The sequence below is a fragment of the Gossypium hirsutum genome, chromosome A01 (assembly GCF_007990345.1).
Source record: "Gossypium hirsutum isolate 1008001.06 chromosome A01, Gossypium_hirsutum_v2.1, whole genome shotgun sequence".
NCBI classification, from domain to species: Eukaryota; Viridiplantae; Streptophyta; class Magnoliopsida; order Malvales; family Malvaceae; genus Gossypium; species Gossypium hirsutum.
This window is the reverse complement of record NC_053424.1, coordinates 82,159,008-82,180,890: the sequence shown is the minus strand read 5'-3', so window position 1 is coordinate 82,180,890 and position 21,883 is coordinate 82,159,008. Positions and strand designations below refer to the sequence as shown.

At 31.9% G+C, this 21,883-nt stretch overlaps 1 protein-coding gene and 1 long non-coding RNA gene across 5 annotated transcripts; both read right to left on the bottom strand.

The window, feature by feature from the left end:
* Positions 1 to 570: 570 nt before the first annotated feature.
* Positions 571 to 4,956, bottom strand: LOC107903733 (putative receptor-like protein kinase At4g00960). 3 transcript variants are annotated; one of them, XM_016829879.2, is made up of 7 exons: positions 4,522 to 4,931; positions 4,290 to 4,361; positions 4,042 to 4,181; positions 3,242 to 3,452; positions 1,925 to 2,159; positions 1,649 to 1,799; positions 571 to 1,215 (listed from the first exon to the last, which is right to left on the bottom strand). In XM_016829879.2, the coding sequence occupies exons 2-7, from the start codon at positions 4,345 to 4,347 to the stop codon at positions 814 to 816; spliced, it is 1,197 nt and encodes a 398-aa protein (XP_016685368.1). In that variant the 5' UTR covers positions 4,348 to 4,361; positions 4,522 to 4,931; the 3' UTR covers positions 571 to 813. The 3 variants fall into 3 exon arrangements, with proteins under 3 accessions (XP_016685368.1, XP_016685369.1, XP_016685367.1); XM_016829880.2 differs by having other exon boundaries at positions 4,531 to 4,931; XM_016829878.2 differs by having other exon boundaries at positions 4,290 to 4,956.
* A 1,643-nt stretch (positions 4,957 to 6,599) lies between these two features.
* On the bottom strand, positions 6,600 to 9,969 carry LOC107949549 (uncharacterized). 2 transcript variants are annotated; one of them, XR_005925378.1, is made up of 6 exons: positions 9,704 to 9,969; positions 9,367 to 9,511; positions 9,018 to 9,202; positions 8,838 to 8,926; positions 7,808 to 7,878; positions 6,600 to 7,266 (listed from the first exon to the last, which is right to left on the bottom strand). It is a non-coding gene; the product is annotated as an uncharacterized lncRNA (long non-coding RNA). The 2 variants fall into 2 exon arrangements; XR_005925386.1 differs by having other exon boundaries at positions 9,367 to 9,499.
* Positions 9,970 to 21,883: the final 11,914 nt, after the last annotated feature.

Sequence of the window (21,883 nt, the reverse complement as noted above, 5' to 3'; positions counted from 1 at the left end):
TGTTGGTCTTTAATGTTTTGTAATTTATGATTTTTGAAGCCCTTTAAATAGACGTGAAAATTGAATCACTCATTTATTTTCTATTCTTCTCTCTTATTCATTCTATATTTCTTTTAAATTTTATAACATATATAATATTTTTTAACAAATACATTTTATATACTATTTGTAAAATATTTTTATTATTGTGAATATAAAAAATTATTTTTACATTATAATAAAATTAAATTTAATTATATAAATTAAAATTAAAATTTTATTATATTCTGTTCTTGTATTTATTTATTTTTTAACTTGTCAAACACTATAAATTATAATTAATTTCGATCTCTCAAAAACTTTTTGCTCAACTAAAACATCCAGACCAAATGTAATCACCATCCATAAATATTGAAAATGAATGAACACTTCTTCAAAAGAATTAATAATAGATCAACAAGTAATGAATTAGATCTTAAGTTCTCATTTTGCAAAAAAAAAAAAAAAGGGGTTATTTTATTATCTTTTCTAAAAGTCACTTATTTAGAAAAAGAAAGAATAAATTTTATGAAATAAACTTTAAAAGAATCATAGTTCTTGTATGTTATGCTTTTTTTTCTCAGAAGAAAAAATTACTTACAGACGTGCATGGTTTGTACTTCTAAAATATTAAACTTGAAAAGAAAAAAAAACACACACACACACACCTAGTAACAAAACTATACACCCTTACTTTTGCCAACTAATCCTCCATTAACATTTACCTACAAAAATTATTAACCCATCTATAATATACAAAGAATAAATAGAGCCCAAAATCTGCTGCAAAAACTTTTAACTCTGAATTGGGCGCTTCCCATGCCGATCTGATTTCAAGGAGCTTGCAAGAGCTGATGTCGAAGCAGATGCAGAAGCAGTATAAGTATTAAATGATGATTCAGATGAATGGGAATCCGAAACACCCGATGTTCCGGCAGTGGATGAGAACCCAGGAGCCCTGTGGGATCTTCGGTGTCGAGCACCCGGAACTCCGGGTCTTGTTGGCTCTTCTAGACTGCCAGGTCTCTTTGACAGCAAAATAACTACACGGCGCATGTCAGGTCGTAATTGTGGATCGCCTTGCGTGCACAGTAACCCTATCTGGATGCACATAGCTACTTGTTCAGGGACTGCTGATGAGGCTAAGACAGGGTCCATGAACTCCAAGCTTTTACCTTTCTTGTAAAGCTTATATGCCTGCGATCACAAGAACCCAGAGATGCCAGTTACTAATCCATTCTCTCTAAACTTTGACTTTGACTTTTCATTTTCATAGAGTTAATGTTTGAATCTTCTTGGCAATTAAAGCTTGTCTTTATGTTTATTGGTTTGAACAAGATGGATGATGATTCCTATTTCAAACATGAGGTGGGGTCTTTATATACCTAACTTAAAATGAGTCATGAAGATGACGTAAAGGTTAAATAGGCACAATCCGGTTTCCACTAGGAGATCCTTAAAAGTCCACATGACAGCAGACATACACGTTGCAAATGACCAAATGAGAGATTGGGAAAAGACAACTCTAGTGCACGTGATCTTACAAGACACAAACACACAAGAATAGACAACCATGAACATTAAAAAGCTCTCATTTGAAAGAATGATCTGATCGTAATATTTTTCTTACCCATTCAAGCAGACTATGAGCATCCACATCTAAGTTGAAGGATGAGTTTCTCTGGCCACTTATCAGCTCCAGAACCACAACCCCAAAGCTGAACACATCTGCCTTCACTGAAAGACGTCCGTTCATCACATACTCCGGTGCCATATATCCACTGTTACAAAAATTTCATAGATAAAACTCTGTTAAAACAAAACTCTGGGACAAAGGGACAGGCATCATGAAATTCCCGCAATAACTTGTCATATTATTGATTAAAGAGGATGCTAGATAACATACTTTGTGCCAGCTACACGGGTGTTGACATGTGTTTGATCCTCGGGGAAGAGGCGAGCCATGCCAAAATCAGCAATTTTGGGGACCCATTTATCATCAAGTAATATGTTACCTGCTTTGATATCCCGGTGAATGATGCGATTGTGCGAGTCTTCATGAAGGTAGAGCAAACCCCGTGCAACACCTGAAATTATTTCATACCTCCGCTTCCAATCAAGCTCTGTTTTTCTATTTGATTCTGCATGAAAAAGATCACCATAAAAGCCAATTGATTAATTCTATTTCCAACCATGAAAAATCGATGAAACATCTATCCTGTTATTTGTTTATGATCTTTTATTACAATTAACTTACTTGTTAAAAACTGGTTCCACCAAGAGCCCCCTAGTTTGTGCTATAATTGGCCATCAGATTACCGTGAGTATTAATCCAAATTCATATTATACAGTCGGTCAAATCTAATGAAACAGCTTCGGAGGAAATTAACAAAACCCATTTTAGATTTTAGATAGAATAAAAAATTCTACAAATCTTGGTAGGCATTTATTTGTCTACACTAAGTGCATAACATCTGGAGGTTAGAAACCAACACCGCGAAATCAAGATTTGTACTTTGAGGCTAGAGATACAATAGACTGTGCTAGAAATAAATAAATTTATATATATGAAATAATAAAACAATAATAGATCAAGCATATGTGCTGAAAAAAGAGAGGTGGGGAAATTAAAGCAGCACCTCAAGGTTAAATCCTTGATGAAATCCACCCACATTTTTTTTCAAATAACTTCACAGGACCTCTTACAAATCAGCCTACTATTCCTTCTCATCATCTTTCCGCTAATATACGAATGGCGTTTTTCCCGACATGGATCCTTTTACTAGTTAACGATAAATAATGTGATAATTATTTGTCAGTTTCAACCACAAAATCTTGAAATTAAGTTTCACGTAAGAGAGTCTAGAACTAGAAGAAGTATCTTTGATCTCAATATCTAAGATCATATATAAATGCTTTTGCATGTCCATAATGGGTTTGAATTTCAATTACAGTGGACTTAACAATTACAATCAGGCGCAGTCTATATGTTACGAATAAGTTAAAATTTCAGACTCCAACTTAGAGGTCTCAAATTCAAGTACAAAAATGGGAGGGGTGGTTTTAATGGCATGGGAGAGGATTGACTCATAGTGGTGTAGCCCAAGATCTTAATCTTTAAAGACAAAGGAATCACTCAATTATATACTCTATTCTGGTCATTATAATCTGCCATGAAGCATAGTGTGCAAATGGTAGAAGCAAAGAAGTTAGTGCAACTTACTGAAAAGAAGCTTGTCTAGACTCTCATTAGTGACGTACTCATATACCAAAAGCTTTTCTGCTCCATGTACACAGTAACCTAGAAGATTCACAACATTGCGATGCTGAACACGAGCTAGCAACCTAGCCTCATTCTCAAACTCCTTTTTACCCTGTCTTGAGCTATGAGATAGCTTCTTCACTGCAACTTCTCTTCCATCATCTAGTTTCCCCTATAAATTAAGGAAAAGTCTTTAAGTTAGAGAAATTCCTTACTGTCTAGGTTGATGAACAAGAGAAATCATCATTTTGAAACCAGAAAACAAGAGCAACATGATTGTAAAGCTTGCTGAAAGATCTGATAACTAGAAAACCAAGGCAGGCTTATTGAATCGACTGAACTAACAAAAACATTCTAGTTTCTAGTGCAACATCAATTAATAAATTGATATGCTTTGCCTCTTTTTCTTAGCATCTAAAGGGGGAAACGGCTAAATGGTTTGACAGGGTTAAGAGGACAGTTGGTTCGATTTTGATCAAAGCTAATAGTCAGAGATGGGATCCTAAAGTAGTCTTGGCCTTTTAGGACAAGGCATTTTCATTATTTGCTGTTCATTATATTGTTCAGCTGCGAAAGTTGAAACTTCGAATACCTAGGAAAGTAGAATCTTTCTTTTTCCTTCAAAAAGAATCTGCAGCAATCCTTTGTGTCATATCAATTACATTTTTTATGGAAACAAAAGAACCAGTCAATGAATCAAAAGATCAATAAAGTTCAAATTTGTAGGCAACCAAACAAGAGTTTGAGCAGGACGATCTTACCCTGTAGACAGGTCCAAAACCTCCTTCACCCAGCTTCTGATGTGGGTGGAAATCTTTGGTAGCAGCAACTAAAATCTCGAAAGGGAAATGCTTTTGCTCTTGTTGAGCTATTTTCTCCAAGTCATCTCTATTCCGCCTGTCTGAACAAAGACCACCGAAAAAAAATTCATCAAAACATGTAGAAAAGCATCATATTATTTTTCTTTCTTCGAAACTTTTCCGCATAAAAAATGGGTTTTTCATTTTACCTTTGCTTGAGATAAAAGGTTTGATTAGATTTAGAAAGAAATCCTTGGATTTGGTCATGGAAAGTCAGAAACCTGGTATAAACTAAATCATGAAATGAAAGAACTTTCTGAACTGAAATAGAAATAAAAAAGAAGAAAGAAATTCTAGGGAAAGATTGGAGCTTGAACAATTGGGAGAGAAAGAGGAAGGTAGAAGATTAGCTCGGGAACTTGAATGTTAAATTTGGCGTACTATATTTACTTGCTTTTGTTGAAGGTGGAAACAGAGAAATGTATACGGAAACGTAACGTGTTGACTAGCTGGTTGACACTTGACTATTTCTCTCCTCTTTCTTCTGTATTCAATTCATCTGCCCTTTTTTTACCTTCTTCTATAAGCTTTGCTTTCATTTGTAATTTGCAACTACTACAAAATCAATCACAATATACCTGCCGCTATTGTTCCCGCCGGTAACATCATTTCCCCCCATTTTTTAAAGATGAGAAAACGAGTCTCTCCCCAAATTTAATTTGCTTCCCCTGAGATTAAACACTTAGGTTATATAAATTTGTTCGGAATGGATTTCTGTTTCTTTCCTTTTGGTGAGTCAACTCGTTCTCTATCATCTTCTTCGATCTCCAATTCACTATTCAGCGGCCCGTCCGAGTCGCTGCACTGTTCTTGCATGAATTATTTACTGTCATTATTATTATTATTATTATTATTTGATCATTACTGTTATTATTTTTTTATAAAAAAAATCACCGTAAAGTCAACCTCATTTTATTGCATCATTACTGACAATCTTATAGATTTCTACAGGATAATCCATACTATCATTTTTTTGTTGAGGGAATACTATCATTATTTTTATTTGAAAGATTGAGGGTCGGTTTTTACATGAATAAAAAAATAATAATTACAGAAACAGGGCATGTAGTAATTTATTTATCTAAATTTAAGTGAATACTATTAGCCTTAAAAGTAACTCATTATTATTCAATTTCAAGTAAAATATATATATAATTTTAAGGGTGTGTTTGGTTCGCTGTATTGGATTAGAGGTGTATTGGATTGGAGGTGTATTGGATTAGAGGTGTATTGGATTAGAGGTGTAATAGCAAATCAACTGTTTGGTTGAATGTAATGGAATAGAGGCGTAATAGTAATCTTGTGTTTGGTTGAATGGAATAGAGGTGTAATAGCATAATGGAAAAAACTAAAATGACTAGAATACCCTTAGCATAAATTTGTTTTAGTAAATGATTATTGTTATTGTTATTTAAATTTTAATAAGATTATTATTATCAATAATAAATATTTTAATCATATTTAAACATAATTATTATTAAATCTATTTTAATTAAAATATATAATTTAATAAAATTCTTAATAATTAGCAGAAATTTGTTTTGGTAAATTATTATTGTTATTGTTATTTAAATTTTAATAAGATTATTAATATCAATAATAAATAATTTAATCATATTTAAACATAATTATTATTAAATATATTATAATTAAAATATATAATTTAATAAAATTCTTAATAATTAATATTCTTATATGAATTTACTCAAATCATAATATAGATAATTTAACATAATTATTATTAAATATATTATAATTAAAATATATAATTTAATAAAATTCTTAATAATCAATATTCTTATATGAATTTACTAAAATCATAATATATGATACTATAAAATATAATTTGAAATAATTAATATTAAAAATATTTCCACAAGTATATTATGAATAAAAGCATAATCATTAATGTAATTCACAAAGGCTTTTACTTAAGAATATGGATCATGTATAAGAATGTACCATAGGAATTCTCTTTTGTTTCAAAAAAAAAAAACTTCACATATCATTAGAAAAAAACTTAATATTAAATATTCTTATATGAATTTTTTAAAATCATAATATATAATACTATAAAATATAATTTAACATAATTATTATTAAATATAATTTAAAAAATATATATAATTTAATAAAATTCTTAATATTAAATATTCTTATATGAATTTAATAAAATCATAATATATAATACTATATAATATAATTTAAAATAATTATTATTAAATATAATTTAATAAAAATATATAATTTAATAAAATTCTTAATATTAAATATTCTTATATGAATTTAATAAAATCATAATATATAATACTATATAATATAGATTAATAATGTAGATACTTGCTAAGAAAACATGGATTAAACAAATGTCATGCATAGGCTTCTTCCAAAAAATTTTCTATGAACAATCATATAGGCATAAAGCAACCATAGTAAACTATGAAAAAAAAAGATCTATATGTTATCAAGCAGCAAATCTGTGTTTGTAATTACTAATATGTATTCAAAATAATAATGTATTTTCCATTTGTCAAAATTTGTGGTAAAGATCTAAGTTCTGCTCTAACACCTCCACCTCCACCTGAAACTCAAATCTTTCTTCTTTTTCCAACCCTCTAAACCCCACCCCACTATAAAGATTATTTCTGCAACGTAAAGAATCAAAGACAAATCAGTTTCCGATGTGAAGAAGAAACTGTAAACTTCAAGTTAGGTGAGAAATCCTTCTTAGCTCAGTATCAGCAAATTTTATGACATTCTGCCTTACCACATGCCAATAGCCTTCCACCAGATGCCTCCTACTCCAAGCCAGATTATAATATTCACCACCGATATCAGGAAACCATAACCCCACCATTTTGCTAGTGGTACATAGCCCGCCCCATAGAATACAGGTGCGGATCCAATTCCATAATGAGTAATGCCTCCCATTAGGTTGGAGAGGAATGATAGAACAAGGGCTCCCTAATACGATGGAGTGCCCAAAGCAGTAGCCACAGACAAGAAGGCTGTAAACATGGCACCAATATGAGCAGCTCCACTGGCAAAGAAGTAATGCGAGTAGAAATAGAGAAGAACCAGAATGCCAAATGACATTTGCCATGAAAGACCTAATCCACCTACGACCTGTAAAAATGAGCAGATCATTGACATGAAAGGCAATTCCAAACATCTGAATTTTTAATTTCCATCAGACCTGTGCTACAAGCTTCGTAAAAAAGGTTCCTAGTGTGATTGCCAAAGCAGAAGCATTGAATACAACAGTGTCAGAACAACTTAGCCTAAAAGAAAAGGAACATCCTAGGGCATTGTTTAATAAGACTCAAATGGACACGCCAAAGTAATATGAAAATATTAATAGAACATGAAAACAGAACTAGAGAGAGCCAAATAATCATACTGACTAGATCTATATATTACAATGTAGAGCATAAGTATTTCAATAGTTTGCATTATTTAAGACAAGATATAAATAGCCAATGGTATTCTGGTTTTTCCTTTCTATTTTCCTTTTGAGAAAACATGTGATTCCAACTATTTCCAGAAAAAGCAAAGCACCGCATGTAGATTATGGTGATGGCTCTTTGGTGATTCCATAAAAAGTTTTAGTAAAATTGGACATGGCAGAGAGAAAATAAGACGAAAGTACAAGGAAAACAGGACAAACCTTAACAACGGTTTGACTAAAGCATGAGATGAGACCATATTTGTTCAAATACCCAGCCATAGCGATGAGTTCTGCATGCATATTCAAGAGAAGTTGAATGAGTTAGTAGCTCATAAGAAATAAAAGTAGAGTCGCTCAAAAGAAATGTCTCATCCATACATAGAGCAAAAGAAATGGAGGCAGAGAAAATAAGGCACTTCGCCATAGTTTTTAAGTTTAGAAATGTATTACAAATAAATGGAAACAAGCAAACATAAAATCAAATCTAGTCACTTAAATTACAATAAAACAGATGGGAATTATGAGTATAATCATATGACTAGATATTGCAAAATGACAAAAATAAAAGTATGGTACAATAAGCAAAAGTTGAAACCTAATTTTAAACATCAAATATTTTGTCTCATATCCAACACATTAGCACAACGGATTAACAAAAGGCATTAGCTTTCCATTTTGCACTATCACACATTTTCCATAGAGGGAAAAAAGAATAGGGGAAATTTCAGAACTTGATTGTAACTAAAAAGCATTCCAACATTTGTTATCCCCGTTACATATGAAGAATATAGAACAAGTGCAAGTGACCATAAATAGCTATGCATTTCAATGCATTTCAATGCCCAATTAGATAACCAACAATAAAAAGCCCATGTTTGACTGAAATTGAGAACCACTGCCATATAAGGATATCTGCACAATCAAGAAACAAATTGCCAAGATAATGAGAAATTTCTTAAGAGGGCCCATTCAAATATTTCTGTTTCAGTAATGAATGTTCACCATTTTAAATGCAACAGTGGAATACCAGAATATTTTAAACACAAACTTGGGCTCACAAGTGAAACATCATAAGTTTAGGTTTTAGGTGGCTTGTTGCTTAGCGGGTGAAGCACCAAAAGAGGCATCAATGTGGATCACAATCTTTTAGAATTACTTTCTTCTAACTAGAAAAAAAAGGTCTTTCTACTGATAAATCACACAAAATCCTCAATATCACCAGCAACATTCTACATTAAGATCATCTTACCCACATTCCCAGTTGAATTCTCCTTCACAATACATACCAAAAGCTTCAAGAATTACTGCTAAAAGAGCAGTCAATATCTTGATTATCATCTGTTAAGGAAGCATACAAATCTATTAAAAAAGGAAACCAACAACAAAAAAAATTAAGTATTTCATTTTCTTCAAGCTAAAGAGAACTTACATATTGAACAATGCTGAACTTGACAACTTGGTAAAACCATCGACCAAGTTTCCATGGTTTTAGGACATATTTCATAGGAAATGAGTGCTTAATAGTTCCTTTTTCACAACTGTGTCCCAATAGTGGAGTTTTAGAATTTGCACGTCCCAATCTTCTCATGAAAGCAATTGTCCTCTCTTCCCCACCTTAAAGCAGAAATTGAAGGAAATATTCCAAAAAGAAAATAAATTTTCTCAACATCAGCCACAACTATAAACAATATTAACGCCGAAAAATGAAGAGCATTAGAAAATAAAAGAGAGAAGAACAACGCAAAATGAAATAAACATAATTTAGGTTGAAGATTCACCTTCTCCCTCTGGTTGATCGAGAAGCACGATCCAGGAAAAAGGAAGAAACAACAAGAAATAAGAAACTCTTCCACCAGAATCCAAACCTCTCAAAATCCTAAACTCTCTGTTTCAATTTCTAAGAGAGAAAAACTACAAGAAATACTAAAATTAAAGCTACGTCAACAATGGAATCATAATATAGAAATTTAAATATCTGAATTAAGTAAAAGAGAGAGAAAAATCTAAAGGAGAGACAAATAAGGGGACAATGTTGAAGACAATGTTGCAAAATCTAAAGGAGAGAAAAATTAAAACAGAGAAAGCCGAAGACAATGTTGAAGCAAAGATTCATACCTGAAATCGGCCTCCGATGAAGACAATGTTGAGGATTTGTTATGAAAGCAGAAGAAATGAGGACAGAGCAATACCGATGGAAGAAGAAGCAGAAATCTATGAGGGCAAAAAAAGAAACGAAAATAAGAAATGGGTAAGGATTCTCAAATCGGTGCTGGAGGGGGGTATTAGCTATTACGGGACCGGGTGTATTAGGGAAGGAACAGATTTGGGACGTAATGGGAATACAACCAACCAAACAACAGATTAAGGGAGGATTAAGTGGGACCCACCGATTAGGGGTGTATTGGCTATGTCAATACACCCAACCAAACATGGTGTAAGTGGTGCTACCAGCAACACAAAAAAAACGTTTTTTTTGTATTTCTACAATATTTATTCGATATTTAAAAAGAAATTTGTATTTATTTTTTTGTGTTGTTTAATAATATGATGGCACCACTTAAAATAAATAGTTTTGTTTCACCTAATATGATTGGGTGATGATAATTGCTTTGAGGTTGATCCTAAATTTATTATAAAAAATATATAATTTATATAAATAATTTAAAATTTTTACTATTTTTGTAATTTTTTTCATTATCTATATAAAGAATTCACCATTCTTATATTCAAACAAGACTCAAAGAATATATTATGGGTGAAAACTAATTAAAATAAAATCAAACAAGACTCGTATAAGATGAACATCAAAATAAATATCAGCAGTGAATTCCCATTGAATTTGAAATTTCAAAATTTGGAATTGGAAAGTGAATTTTTTTTCAATTCATATAGATTTTGGATATTTTTAATAGGCGGTGAAATTACCTCTGATATAATTAAGAATAATTTAGTAATGAGGATTTAATGGCGAAATAAGTGTTTAAATACAAATATTGTCTGTGAGGTGAATTGTAACAAGAATACAAATAAATTATTAAAAATATTTGATTAAAATTTTTATAAGAATAAATTTACAGACAAATATTAAAATTATATATGAATTTTGATTTAATTTGTAATATTATACATAAGTTTTGATTAGATTCAATCCTCCTAAATCATTGACACCATTATCGATGTAATGCCATTTTATTGCCTACACAAATATATTTTTTTTAATATAATGGTTAGAACTACCCAAAACTCTTCCTCATCTATAACAAAGAGAATAAATTACACTTTAATATGCTTGAACCCATGTCCTTTTGCACCAACAACAATGTTGATGCCAACCGAACTAAAACTCAATCAACACACAAATAATTGTTTTTATTCAATATAAAAATAAATGTTAGGGATAAACTCGTGTAAACATTGAACAAGAAAAATAACGAAGAAATTGAAAAAATCAGACATAAATATTTTACGTGGAAAAATCCCTCTTAAGAGGATAAAAAACCATAGGCAAAGATAATTTCACTAAATTGGCAAAGATGAAGAATACAAAGATGGAAATAAAAACTAAACCCCAAAACTAAAAAAAAAACCTCAAAACTTAAACACAAAATTCCTTGTAAGTTTGTAAAAGCTAATACCTAAAAGTGTTATGGGTAAGGTAGAAAAGTGTCTATTTATAGGCTAAATTTCGTGTACAAATTTAACTAAAACATCCCTAGAATAATCAGAGTTTAACCAGGAAAAGAAAACCGAGAAGCTTTGGGAACACGTCATCACGTTGTGACGTGGTTGCTGCCTTGTTGGGACGCCTTTTATTGCGTTGTTGAGACGTGGCGAATCTTCTTGTTGTGACGTGAACTCTGTTTCGGCAAAAAATGTGAGACACACTCCACAATAATTTATTTATTAGACTATGTATAATTGAATCAAAATTAAAAATTTACGTGTATAATTACACCAAATCAAAGTTAAAAATATCAAATTGCACATTAAATAAAGTTGATGTATAATTTTGAATTTTATCGTCAAACTTATAACATATTTGAAATTTAATATATAAATAAAAATATTAAAATATTGATATCTTATTATTGTATGTTTTAATTAATTAATATAAGTTTAGTAAATGAAGAAAATTAAAACCATTAAATTAAAATAATAAAAAAATAAATTAGATGATTTAAAAGCTTTGAAGTTAAGTGATTAGGAGAATAGAATAAAAATAATATGAGATGAAAGTTGACACTAAAGGATTGAAATGAGATGACAGTTTTAAAAAATAAAAGAAAATATTTATTTTTAATAGGGTTTTAAGGAATGTAAGCAATTGTACATCATTAAATTTTGAAATTTTCCAATAACAATTGCTGAAACATTCAAATGGGTGATTGGAATTGCTAAGCAAAGCAATTTTCATCTTATGGAGAAAATTTTGCTTTATCTCAACAATATTATAGTAATTCATAGCTTTGTTTATTAAAAATTAATGAATCGCATAATTTAGAACTTTTAATGCTTTATTAACCATATTTAAAATTTGACTTATATTTATACTAAACACATAAATAAGTGAAATGTTAATTTTTTATATAAATCAACAAATTGAGAAACAACAAAGAAAGCGGTAGTTACGTTGCAATCAGTGAATGTTGTCTTAGGATTTTGAGAAATAATATAATCTAATGAAAACGCAGAGAAGAGGATGAATTGCCTTTGGATAACTTTGAAATTTGAATCATAGAGAGGGAATTGGTCCACCATTTTCCCACCTGCCAATTACAACTACTTTCTTTCCTTATTTTCTTCTTCACTAAATTTTTACATCAAATTAATTTCAGTTGTAGAAAAAAAAATGTTCTTAAAAAAAAAGTCTTCATCATTTCGTGATTCTTTATATTTCCTTGTGTTGTTCATAAAAAAAATATTATTTAGAAGAAGGAAAAAGAAATCAACCTATATTATATTAATTCTTAGATGAATTAAATTTAAATTACTAAATTATTAATAAGTTTATATTTTGATTATTTAACTTCAATCACTAAACTATTCTAAAATTGTTATTTAAGTCATTATGTTTATAAAATCGCTATTATATGGTTTTTTCTAGTCACATTGCTTGTACAAATAAAAAACTCTCATTTCTCTTTTCTTTTATTGTTTAATTTTTTTTCATGAAACAGATTTGAATGACATGAATTTACGAACCAAAATCTGAACAATTTTCTTCTTCAATCTTCAAAATTCATAGTCAAATAAATTTGGATCTTACGTATGTTCTTTTAGTCATCGATGGTTGCTAATCCACTGTACTGATTGTTGAATTGTCTGAAGCTTACTAGCCAAGCTTTTTTTTTACAAAAAAAAACTTAACAATTCGATGACTTAAATAAAAGCTTTTCAATAATTCAGTGACTTAAATGAAAACTTTAGAATAGTTCAATAATTATTTGATAACTTATTGAAGTTGAGTGACTAAAACAGTAATTTACTAATATTGTTTCTTTTTAAGATAAATTACATCCTTTTTATTCCAACTAGTACGGTCTATTCAAGCTAGGTTATTGTTTTAGGCTAAATTATAAAGTAAAAAAAAATAAAGATTAAAATATGCTTTAAATCCTTATACTCTCTATACATTTGAAATTTGGCCCTCATACTTTTATTTTTCAAGAATTTGATCCCTTTACTTTATGGATTTAAAATTTTAGATTCAGTTGTTAACATCGTCAAAATTTTTTAAAAAAATATATCAGACATTTTATTAAATCAAATGATAAATAATTGTGCTAGGCATAGATTATTTTCTGTCAAATAATGGTTATAGTCCCGCCACTATCTTCAATTATCTTGACCATAGTTTTTCTTGTGTTGGAAATATGTTTTATTTTTTTAAAGAAATTAAGACAATGTTTTAAACGAAATAGTTAAGGATGTTTGTTATGTAACACCCCATACCTGGCTTAGACGTTAAGACCAAGTCTGAAAGTTACATCAAACGTTTAAAGGTAAAACCAACATTTAAGAACTTTAACATTTGTCCTATAGAAAACATTTAGTCAACTAAACCGACATGGAAATCCAGGCTTACAAACTGTAGTCTGAAATAAAACACAGGTTAATTTAGATTTAAACCAACAGTATAATATCAAAATAAAAAGAGATGATCGAGCTCTTGACACCCTGAGCCTCCTAAGTCGATATGGTTTACCTACAATTCAGTCAACAGATGGAATGAGTTTATAACTCAATGTGTGTAACCAATATATAGGCAAGAAAAAAATATAGAAATAATAGTATTTTCCCAAATTCAGATACAGAATTAAAAATAGATAATATTTAGTAATCTTGTAACGATTCAAGCAAGATGCATAATAGATCAAATACATATGCAAAACAGATCAGAATTAGATATAGTTTCCTACCTCCATCCGCTACACACCATCTCCGACCATCCCAACACACTATATAGGGTATTAATTACCCATCCAATTCTACACACCAATTAGTGTCAGTATGACATGTTACAGAGTGATTATAGACTAGCTATCAACTCAATATGCGATAAATCTCCAAAATTAGATACAAAATTATGGCTTAGCCATTCAGTTCGACAGATCATTAAACTGCCAACACTTCCTTCTTTATACCGTTCCCACCCAATATAAATATAAGTTACAGATATCAGATATCAAAGGTGTAACACCCCTAACCTGTATTAATCACCGGACTAGGGTTACGAGGCATTACCGGACATATTGGAACATTTCGTAATCACTTTACAATCAAAAGTCAAACATAAGCAAAAAGTCTCTTACTTAGGTCAATGAGACCATAAACCTGTATTAAGAAGAGGTCGGGACTAAACCAAACACACTCGTAAATTTCAGAACTTAGAAAATTTTTCAATCCTATTGAGGTCACACGCCCGTGTGTTCATGCTGTATGCCTCACACGGGCATTAGACACACCCATATGAACCAGCCGTGCCAAAACAGGGTGACCATACTGACTTTCACCCACGACCAATAGGTACGCCCGTGTGCTATGGCCGTGTGATACTTAGCTAGCTACTAACTTTAGTTCACGGCCATATGACACGCCCGTGTGTCAAGGCCGTGTAATTTTTAAGAGAATACTTCTTTTCTTACATGGCCACAAGGCACGCTCGTGTCCCCTGACCGTGTGGCACAATGCAGGCTTGGTTTAAGCCAACTTGCCACCCATTATGGGTCAACCTACAACAAGGAAACAAACATACATGTACAACCCAATCAACCATTCTTTATGCTAAAACATACATCATTCATTCCATAGTTGCAAATTAACATCACATATCATAAGCCTTTCTCAAATATGAGTTCAAACACAAATTAGCCAAATCTCATGGCTAACTATATACATCACAAAACATACTTCACAACTAGTAGCCTATACATGCCATACTTCAAATATTTACATTTTCAAAAGTACCAAAATGAGATCGATAGTGTGGTGACGATCCTCGACTATCCCCGAGCCTTCAGTAGCTACGATAACTGTAAAACAGACAGTAATCACACAGAGTAAGCTTTCAAAGCTTAGTAAGCTCGTACTCAAAACATTCATAGTATATGAACATAAAATGATAACCTATGAATATTTGCACAATTTCAATCCATATAACTATATCAACTCAATGAGATTTATATACATAACATCATCTACCACTTAGGCATTATACATACCTGAAGCATCCCGTACTTATTCACTTCTGTACTTACCTTATGTTGAATATTATAAGACTTTCCATAAGTTATTCATATTTTACACATCAGCACACTTAGTGCTATAAGGTTAGCCGAAGCTAAATATTTCCGCACACTTAGTGCCATCTCAAATAATCGAGACTAAGTCGGTATCGCACACTTAGTGCCTCAAGTAGCCGAAGCTAGTTAAATCGCACACTTAGTGCCAAAGCTAGTTTAAATCGCACACTTAGTGCCAAAACTTCCGTTTCATCACCATATTATCCAATTCAATTATATACAACCTATGTATAATAAAAACATCAAAACTTACTTAACATCATATTTTAAGTACTAACTTACCTCGTACTCGGAATTTGTCAACTCGAACTATCTACTCGATAACCTTCGACTTTCCTCGATCTAAGTCCGAATTCCTCATTTTTTGATCTAAATGTATTCAAAATTAACCCTTTTATTCACAAAATAATTCAATTCAATCCATAAACACATATTTAGGGCATTTTACAAACTATCCCTCATATTTTCACATTTCGACACTTTAGTCCCTATTTCACAAAATCACAAAATACACATAATTTGTTTGTACACAAGCTTAATCGAATTTTCAAGGCTCTCAAAGAAGTCCACACATTTCATTTATTTCACATTTTAGCCCTTCAAAATAACATTTTCACAAATTAGCTCAATTTACTCAAATCCAACTAAAATTCAAAGACAAAACATGTAAAGTCAACATCAAACTTTCATATTTCACCATTTAGCAACACAAAACTCATGAATTCATCCATGACACATTTTCAAATCATCAACAAAATCAGAAATTGAGGCATGGGCTTTATAGTACACTTATCAACGATCACAAAAACGTAGAAATTATCAAAAACCGAAGCAAAAACATACCTCAATCAAAGAATACAATGGTCGAACCCTAGGTGTTCTTCTTCTTTTATTTTATTTGCTATTTTCGGCTATGAAACATGAATAATGGCTTTATTTTATGCATTTTTTATTTAACTAATACTTATTAAACAAATACCCATTTTACCCTTTATTTAAACATATAAAAATATTTTGAAATAAGGCCATATATGTCCATTAACTAAGTAAATGGCATAATAACCACATAAGGACCTTTCGATTATAAAGCCAAGTCAAATAAGCACTTTTAACATCTAGCACATAGCTTTTACCTATTATGCGATTTGGTCCTTTTTGCAAATTAAGCACACAAACAGTTAAATTTCCACACGAGACTTTCACACATGTCAATTCACTTACCATATACACGAAAATTAATATTAAAATATTTTTTAACTCAGATTTGTCAAAATCGAGCTGTTACAATTCTCCCTCCCTTAAGGATTTTTATCCCTGAAAATCTTACCGTTAAACAGATTTGGATATTGCTGTTTCATAGCATCTTCAGGCTCCCACGTGGCCTCTTCAATACCGTGCCGATGCCACATCACTTTAACTAACAGAATCTTCTTATTACATAACTCTCTAACCTCTCGAGCTAAGATTTGAATCGACTTTTCTTCATAAGTCATATCAGACTGAATTTCGATCTCAGACGGAGGAATTACATGCGAAGGATCAGATCTGTATCATCGAAGCATCGATACGTGAAATACATTATGAATCTTTTCTAGCTCTGGTGGCAACAACAATTTATATGCAACCGGCCCAACACGCTCAATAATTTCATACAGCCCGATAAATCTCAGACTCAATTTGCCTTTGCTACCAAATCGAAGCACTTTCTTCCACGGAGACACTTTCAAAAACACTTTCTCACTGATATCGAACTCAGTATCTTTTCTTTTCAAATCTGCATAAGATTTCTGACGATCAAAAGCTGCTTTCAAACTATCTTGGATCACTTTCACTTTCTGTTCAGTTTTCTTTATCAAATCAACCCCGTGAATCTTATTTTCGCTGAGCTCTGTCCAATACAAAGGTGTGCGGCATTTACGACTGTATAAAGCTTCATATGGTGCCATTTTGATGCTCGACTGAAAACTGTTATTATAAGCGAATTCAATCAAAGGTAAGTACTGTTCTCACGTACCTTCAAACTCAAGAATGCAACATCTCAACATATCCTCGAGTATCTGAATAATCCACTCGGATTGACCATCCGTTTACGAATGAAAAGCAGTGCTAAAATGCAGCTTAGTACCCAGAGCATCTTGTAACTTCTTCCAAAATCGTGACGTGAATCTCAGATCTCTGTCTGACACTATAGACATGGGCACACCATGCAGTCTCACTTTATCAGAAATGTATAACGCAGCTAATTTATCAAGTGAATAATCAGATCGAACCGGAATAAAATAAACTGATTTTGTCAAACGATCAACTACAACCCAAATGACATCTTTCTTCCTCGGAGATAGAGGTAAACCCGACACAAAGTCTACGGTCACTCGGTCCTATTTCCACTCAAGAATCATAATCGGTTGTAGTAACCCAAACGACACTTGATGTTCAGCTTTAACTTGTTGACAGATTAAACATCTCGAAACATAGTCAGAAATATCTCTTTTCATTTCAGACCACCAATAGCGTTGTTTCAAGTCATTATACATTTTTGTACTACCCGGATGCATAGATAACCGACTACTATGAGCTTCACTCAGAATCATTTAAATTAACTCGGGATTTCTCGGAATGCAAATCCTATCTCGAGATCTTAAACAATTATCTTTATCAACTTTGAATTCTGAATCAGTCTCTACATTACATTGAGCTCGTTTAGCCAAAATTTCATTATCAATCTTCTGAGCTTCGATAATCTACGGTAAAAACAAAGGTCTTGCTTTCAATTCAGCTAAAACTGAACCATCATCAGACAGAACTAAATGAGCATTCTTCGCACATAAAGCAAATAACGATTTTTGACTCAAAGCATCTGCAACAACATTTGCTTTTCCCAAGTGATAATCAATCATTAGTTCGTAGTCTTTCAATAATTCTAACCATCTTCTCTATAGCAAATTAAAATCTTTCTGAGTCATCAAATACTTCAAACTCTTATGATCAGAAAACACATGACATTTCTCACCAAACAGATAGTGACGCCAAATCTTCAAAGCAAACACAATAGCAGCTAACTCGAGGTCGTGAGTCAGATAATTCTTCTCATGTGGCTTCAACTGTCTCAAAGCATAAGCAATAACTTTTCCTTGTTGCATTAATACACAACCGAGTCCATTCAATGAAGCATCACTGTAAATAACAAATACTTTACCTGATTCAGGTTGTACCAAAACCAGAGCTTCAGTTAACATAACTTTTAACCGATCAAAACTTTTCTGACATTTCTCAGACCATTCAAGTTTCATATCTTTCTGAAGCAATTTTGTCAATAGAGTTGCTATCACAGAGAAATATTTTACAAATATTCTATAGTAATCGGCAAGTCTCAGAAAACTGCGGACTTCAGATACATTCCTCGAAGGCTTTTAATCCAGAATAGCTGAAATCTTGCTCGGATCAACTCGAATACCGGAAGCTGATACAATATGGCCCAGAAAGCCAACTTCTCGCAACCAAAATTCACATTTATTGAATTCACATTTACTTGTTGGCATTCACTTCATTTATTTTGGTGATTCGTTGTTTTACTTTCTCATGCATGGATTTCACCAATTCAGCTTTTGTCTCCTTATCTAAATTGTAAATGTTTTCTATAGGCAATGACACAAGATCAAATACATTTAGTGGATTAAAACCATAAACAAGTTCAAATGGTGAATAGCTAGTTGTAGAGTGAATAGATCGATTATATGCAAATTCAACAAATGAAAAACATTCTTCCCAATTTTTAAGGTTCTTACCCACAACAGCTCGTAGTAAAGCACCTAAGACTCGATTGACTACCTTAGTTTTTCCATCAATTTAAGGGTGACATTTAGTAGAATATAATAATTTAGTACCAAGCTTTCTGCACAACACTTTCCAAAAGTGGCTTAGGAACTTTATGTCTCTATCAGATACAATGGTGCGGAGTATCCCATGTAGGCATGCCACCTCTCTAAAGAATAAGTCAGCCACATGTGTAGCATCATCCGTTTTGTGATAAAGAATGAAGTGAGACATATTTAAAAACTTGTCAACAACAACAAAGATACTATCTTGACCCTTTTTAGTTTGTAGAAAACCAAGAATGAAATTCATAGATAAGTCTACCCATGACGAAGAAGGAATCAGCAAAGGAGTATAAAGCCCATGAGGCATTACCTTTTATTTTTTCTTGTTTACAAGCAATATATTTAGAACATACCTTTTCAATGTCCTTCTTCGTATGCGGCTAGTAAAAATGTTCTTGTAGAATATTTAATGTTTTGGAGACACCAAAGTGTCCCATTAAGCCTCCACTATGTGCCTCGTGAATTAATAACTCTCTCATGGAATATTGTGGAACACATAACCTGTTTAGGCAAAAAAGAAACCCATCTACAAGATAAAACTTATTAAAGGCACCATTCCCACAGTTGGATTTTTTTTTTGCAAAATTAACATCATTTAAGTATAAATATTTGATATGATCAAACCCTAAAAATTTAGCATTTAATGTAGTTATCAAATAAAATCTATGAGATAAGGCATCAACAACTACATTTTCTCTACCTGTTTTGTATTTAATTATATATGAGAATGTCTTTATGAATTCTACTTATTAAGCATATCTCTTGCTCAACTTACCTTGTCCCTGTAACCATTTTAGGGATTCATGATCCGTATGGATAATTTACTCATGTGCCAGCAAGTAATGTTGCCAAACTTGCATAGCTCGAACTAATGCAAGCAACTCTTTGTCATAAGTTGAGTAGTTTAATTGTGCCCCATTCAGTTTTTCACTGAAATATGTGATTAGTCTTTTTCCTTGCATTAACATGACACCAATTCCAATACTTAAAGCATCACATTCAATTGCAAAAGTATTAGAAAAATTAGGTAATTTAAGAACCAGAGCAGAACATAATTTATCCTATAAGGCTTGAAAAGCCTTTTCTTGAGCTTCTCCCAACGTAAAACCCATAGACTTTTTAATAACCTCAGCTAATGGGGCGGCAATAGTGGAGAAATCCTTCACAAAACGTCTACAAAAACTTGCTAAAAAATGCAAAGATCTCACCTCAATAATTGATTTAAGAGTGGACCACTCCCTAATTGCCTTTACTTTGTCCTTATTGACATGAATACCTTGAGCACTTATTATAAAACCTAAAAAGATTAGTTTATCACAAGAAAAAGTGCATTTATCAAGGTTGGCAAATAACTTTTTAGTTCTTAGAATGTCCAAAATAGATTTAACATGGAAAACATGATCATTTAAAGAAGTTGAGTAAATCATAATATCATCAAAATATACTACCACAAATTTACCCAAATAAGGCATTAAAACATGATTCATTAATCTCATAAAAGTGCTAAGTGCATTAGTTTGACCAAAAGGCATAACAAGCCACTCATATAATCGAAAATTAGTTTGAAAGGTTTTTTTCCATTCTTCCCCTTCCCTCATGCGAATTTGGTGATAACCACTTTTTATATTATTTTAGTAAAAATTGTTGAACCATGTAACTCATCAAGCATGTCATCAAGTCTAGGGATTGGATGTCTATACTTTACCATTATTTTGTTGATTGGGTGACAATTAACATACATTTGGAATGAACCATCCTTCTTAGGCACCAATAGGACAGGGATGACACAAGAACTCAAACTTTCTCTAATGTACCCCTTTGGTAATAACTCTTCCACTTACCTTTGTAACTCCTTTGTCTCCTCTAGATTGCTTTAGTAAGCTGGATGGCTTGGAATGGTTGCACCGGGTACTAAGTCAATTTGTTTCTCTATGCCTCACAGAGGTGGTAAACCTTCAAGTGCCTCATTGAAAACATCCTCATAATCCTGTAAAAGAGATGTAAAGACATTAGGCAGAAAATTGTTAAGGTTAGCTAAAGATAAATAATTTTGCCTAAACCTCAAAAGGATACAAGGTTGTTTGTGATATAGGGTTCTCTTCACATCTTTTTTACTTGCAAATAAATTTTGCATTATGTTTTTACCATTTGAGGGTTCACTCACCATTGGACCATTTGTATTTTGACTTTTATCACTAATGGCCTCTTTTCTCTCTGTCTTTTCAATTATTTCTTTCTTCTTTATAACCAGCTCACAAAACTTTTTCATCTTGAGTTGATCATTGTGTACATCGTTTGGATCCAAAAGGGCTAGAGTAAATTTCTTCCCTTTAAACACAAGGGTGTAATAGTTCAATTTTCCATGGTGCACCACATCACGATCATATTGCCATGGTCTACGAATAAGTAAATGGGCAACATGCATGGGAACTACATCACACCAAATCTTATCAAAATAATTCCTAAATTTGAATGCAATTAAGGACTGCTTAATTACCTTAACTTTTAAACCTTCATTAAGCCATTGTAAGTGATATGGCTTAAGGTATCTTTGACAAGGTAAAGATAAAGTATCAACTAAAAAACTACTTACCACATTGGCACAACTACCACTA

Coding starts and splice junctions, on each gene's coding strand:
- LOC107903733 (XM_016829878.2), bottom strand. CDS start 4,347: ATGACCAAATCCAAGGATTTCTTTCTAAATCTAATCAAACCTTTTATC. Junction 4,182..4,289: donor ACCTTTTATCTCAAGCAAAG/GTAAAATGAAAA, acceptor GTCTTTGTTCAG/ACAGGCGGAATAGAGATGAC. Junction 2,160..3,241: donor TCTAGACAAGCTTCTTTTCA/GTAAGTTGCACT, acceptor TTTTTCATGCAG/AATCAAATAGAAAAACAGAG.